The 4506-nt window shown below is 38.3% G+C and overlaps 1 protein-coding gene across 1 annotated transcript; it reads left to right on the top strand.

Annotated features, from left to right (window-relative positions):
- Nucleotides 1-606: 606 nt before the first annotated feature.
- LOC135939456 (uncharacterized) lies at nucleotides 607-2626 on the top strand. Its single transcript, XM_065483860.1, has 3 exons — nucleotides 607-866; nucleotides 1586-1726; nucleotides 1826-2626. The coding sequence occupies exons 1-3, from the start codon at nucleotides 788-790 to the stop codon at nucleotides 1975-1977; spliced, it is 372 nt and encodes a 123-aa protein (XP_065339932.1). The 5' UTR covers nucleotides 607-787; the 3' UTR covers nucleotides 1978-2626.
- Nucleotides 2627-4506: the final 1880 nt, after the last annotated feature.

Here is a 4506-nt window from a genome sequence, read left to right as displayed (position 1 = left end):
ATTTGTCACCTGAAAACCTTTTTGACGCGTATACATTTTTTTCGAGCAATAATTTATGCGTGCAGGTGTTGTCTTTTATTTCAAAAGCAGATTTATCCTTAAAAATATTGTAAAATTTTACCAAACTCAATTATAATTTTATCTAAATTTATCTAGATATTTTAATATCTGTTTATAACTGAGAGCCTACCGCATAAATATTTTTTAATATGACCCAAGACTTGATTAAAATTTCCGCAGTGAGGCAGTTTCGTGCCTGCCAAATTACGTGTTGCTCTACACAGGCAATGGCTTAACAATCATTGTTAATAAAGAAGCCAGGCAGCAAATTGTCATTCAGCTTATATTGTGCTTGAGCAGTGATCGCACGCGGTGGGCAGCAGTCATTAAATGAATCATAATAGCTGACTGATTGAGAACGCTGAGAGAGCCATTTTAAAAATCGTCACGTGTTGAACTGTCGTGTCTATCTCAACAGGCGCACACGACTCACGTCGACGCACAGCACACTGGAGAGATGAAATCCCCGAACGAAAATGCATTTCTCTATACCCACTCTGCGTGACATGACTCTGCGCGCGCTCGACCCTTTTCTCCTCGGCTTTTTATTTTGCGTCAGTCCACGAGAGGTCAAATCAATCACACTCTCATGCCACTCCGTATTTGCGTTTGCAGGCACGATTTTTTTTAAATCTTTGACAGCAAAGACGCACACTTGTGCTACAGAGAGCAGGCAGCCACCCCGCTTGGGATTTCTTCCTCTTCTTCTTGCTGCATTCACCGCGTCATGGTCTGTCCAGTCTTCGCACAGAATCGTCGTCACAAATTTATTGCTATCTTTCTCACCGTGTCAACGTTTATTGAAAGTAAGTTCCTCTTTTATTTAATAATATGCGCTATGTCTCTAATCACTTTTTTAGGTTTTGTATTAAGATGATCGAACTATAAATGGATATTTTTATAAGACAAAAGTAGAATTGATTTTGAGAGAAATGTGTAGCTATAGCCGTGGGAACGGAACGGGAGAAAACTGCACACACAATGCCTCTCTCTCTGATCACTTATCATCGCAATTAAGTGGTACTCCTTAAAACTGCGCCCAAAGCCTTTGGGCGACAGAGCAGTCGATCGGCAAATAATGTCCCTTTACGTGGCAAGAATGTGTGTTCAATATTAAACTATCCTGTTTATCTACACATTTGAAATTTCACTGTCTCAAAAACTTAATTTATTCTTTAGAACCTCTTGCTTTGGGATATTTTTAGAAAGTTATTTTTAGCCTACAGCTTGAAGTTTTTAATCAAATGCATCTGCTTGTAGCGCAAATCAATTATATGAAATCTCCGATATATTAAAAAAATTTGCAGGCATTTTAATTTTTTTTTCATTTTTGACCATAGTTTTGGCTTGCACAGTTTTAGACTTAGTAATAAAACAATGACACTCGAATTCTCAGTCAAGATATAGGGCCATATAATTACTCTTTGCTTTGAGCACGCTTGAAATTTTTGCGCGTCATCCAAACCTCTCGACGCAGACAGTATGCGAATCAATAACATTCTCCTGACTTATAATTACTGCACAGGCTCTGCGCTCAAGTGCTACTTCTGCTCGATCAACGACCAAGCCTGTCTCGACCCATTCACACCTGACAACTCGACAATGCAGCATGACTGTCCCTCCTGGGCTAACATTTGCATCAAAACGGTAGAGCGACGCACAAAGGGTGAGATAGACGGCTTCACATAATATTCCCGACCCATTCACACGCACCTTGTATGTTTGTTTGTTGTGTGCTTGACAAGTGGCCTTTGCCGCAGAGCAGATGTTTCGCACCACGTTCTACGTGCCTGCTTTCGGGACAGCGTCGAGGGTCTCGATGGATGCACATTGCTGCGGATGGCAGCCCGCAGCGAGGGCATGGACATCATCTCCTGCGAGACGTGCGACACCGACTTTTGCAACGGATTTTCATAGCAACATAATTATAAAAGGAGGCACGGAAAAAATAGCTTGCTTTATGCTGAAGATGCTGTATTTAATATCTACTGGAAGTTGAGATTTAATTTCTACTGAAATTAAAAAGATATTACGGTTTAGATTGTTTTGGGTTTGGGGGCTGAATACAACCAAACCTCTTCATTTCAATGTTGGTTTTCCCACAAAACGATATTTACTGAAGGATGATGTGTTGGTGGTGGTATATTTTGTAAATTTGGAAAAATATTGCACCAATATTCCCAGAACGAGATTTAGTTTTAGAATATTATTTTCACGTCTCTGCTGGGCAACTGCTCCATAAATTGCCATGTAAGACAGAAGAGAAAGCTCGTGGGAAAAATTGTTCATAGAAAAAATACTTAGTATCATTAATGATGTTTTTTCAGATTGTTAGTATGTTTGAGTTCCGAACTGTAAGGATGAGCCTTTTCAATTATTGCTACAAAGATTGTATAAAAATTTTAATGACTTGAAGGTGTTTTCACTTGGAGAGTATTTCTGCTGGTTTTGAGCAGTAATAAGCGGGTTTGTTCTCGTTTAAAAGTTGAGATTTCCTCGGCACCCTTATTTACTTCGCAGACACTTTAAATTGCAGTTTTTATAAAAATGAAGAATATTGATAAAATGAGTGTTGTATTTTTTTCGGGAATTTTTCCTGGCTTCAATTAAAATCTATTGCTTAAAAATTAATTCATTTTGGGATTTCATAAAAAAATATTTCAGCTGCTACAGTTTGATAAAATATTCATCAAGAAACTGCTGATGAATTCACAGTTTAAATTGCTGCTGGATCAATGTGTGGGAAATATACTATTGGATCCAAATTAAGTGTATTGGTAACCGTGACGTGAGATCGATCCAGAAGGCAGCATATTAAAATGCTGTTACACTTTGCGAGTTAAAAAGCTATTTTGAAGAGAAATGACGTGACTCGAAATTGCACAGTGGCATGAACGTGACACATACATCAACACTTCCATAAGAAACCAGCGAAATATAAAAATACCCATCGAAGAAGCCACTCAAAGAATATTTATTGAAAGTAAATATCAATTGGAAACAGATGGTAAAGTTCAGTATGATAAAAAAATAGTTTTTGTTGAATGCACTAGAGTTCTCGATTATACACAAGTTAGGCGGCACATTGTTCCACAAACTGAAGCACATTTAGAAGATCTCTTTTCAAAGATAATATTGGGACCTTAATTTTATGTGTATTGCTGTATCTGCATCGCGAAGTGCCGGGATGTCTCTTTTTACGGTAATTGAATCGCCAACTGTTTGTCTCGAGCGGAGAGTGAGGTGCGGCCTTCGCCCACAAAAAGGGACGAGTGCTCCCAAGAATAAGTAAACGCGGAGAGTGAGAGAGAGAGAGAGAGAGAGAGAGAGAGAGAGAGAGAGAGAGAGAGATCCATATGCAGTGCAGATGGAGAATAAGCATTATTTATGGCCACTTCATGGTCGAAGAAAAGCGATATCTTCATGTGCATGGTGCTGGGGCGAGTGCAATAAATCTGCCACGAGATGAGAATAGATCGGACAAGTGTAATCTCCTCAAGTGAATGCAGCAGTAAATAATTCCGAGTGTGTAGAATGTTTAACCATTTCTCTATTTCCGCCTGTTAAAAAATGCGGTGCACTGGTGACGTGAGATCGATCCGGAAGGTTGCATATTAAAACGCTGTTGCACTTTGCGAGTTAAAAAGCCATTTTGAAGAGAAATGACGTGACTCGAAATTGCATAGCAGTATGAACGTGACAGACTTTAACTTCGTAATATCTGCAGTGGATAAAGACGGAAATGAGATGTTGAAAAGCACAAGTGAGAAACTAACTTTAATATACAATCCTCGCTGGAAAGCCAAGTTTTAATCACATATACTGAATGTTTCACGGAGATTTAATTAACTTTGTTATTGTTCAAGTTAAACAGTGGAATGTATTTTTAACATTCTGTGGGTAGTGGAGAAATAATAATTAATAATTACGTTAAGCTATGGCTTAAGTCTATGTGTTTTTATCAGTTCGAGTGGAACGAGCACCATCCATAGGATTCGTCACTTTTTCATCTTTTTAATATATAAAAAAACAGTCAACCGTTTTCAACAACCTTTAAGAGAAGAATTTATTGCTGATGAGGTTTTGGTCAGTTGCTTGTTAAACAAGGACGTTCGAGGTTTCTTTTATTTTTAGTTCCCACCAATCCTGACACGTCCTGATTCAAAATCATGGTGTTATTCCATTTATTTTTTATTTGTCATTTTGTTACAATTCACCCTTGTGTGATATTTTTATTTAAAAATGATTAAAGTTTCTTCAGATCAGCTGCGTTGTATGTATAACATCAAACTCGCAGGACTTAGGGATTAAGCACAATAATTTGTAGAAGCACTCTAACTTTACGTGTAGCAGCAGTGTCTGAACTCTGTTTAATCGGTTTAATCTTGCAATTACCGGAAGCTCGTGTTTGCCGGCTATTTGCAAAACAAGCCTCGGACTGCGCTC

This window comes from Cloeon dipterum, chromosome 3 (assembly GCF_949628265.1).
Source record: "Cloeon dipterum chromosome 3, ieCloDipt1.1, whole genome shotgun sequence".
Lineage (NCBI taxonomy): Eukaryota > Metazoa > Arthropoda > Insecta > Ephemeroptera > Baetidae > Cloeon > Cloeon dipterum.
This window is presented reverse-complemented; position numbering and strand designations above follow the sequence as displayed.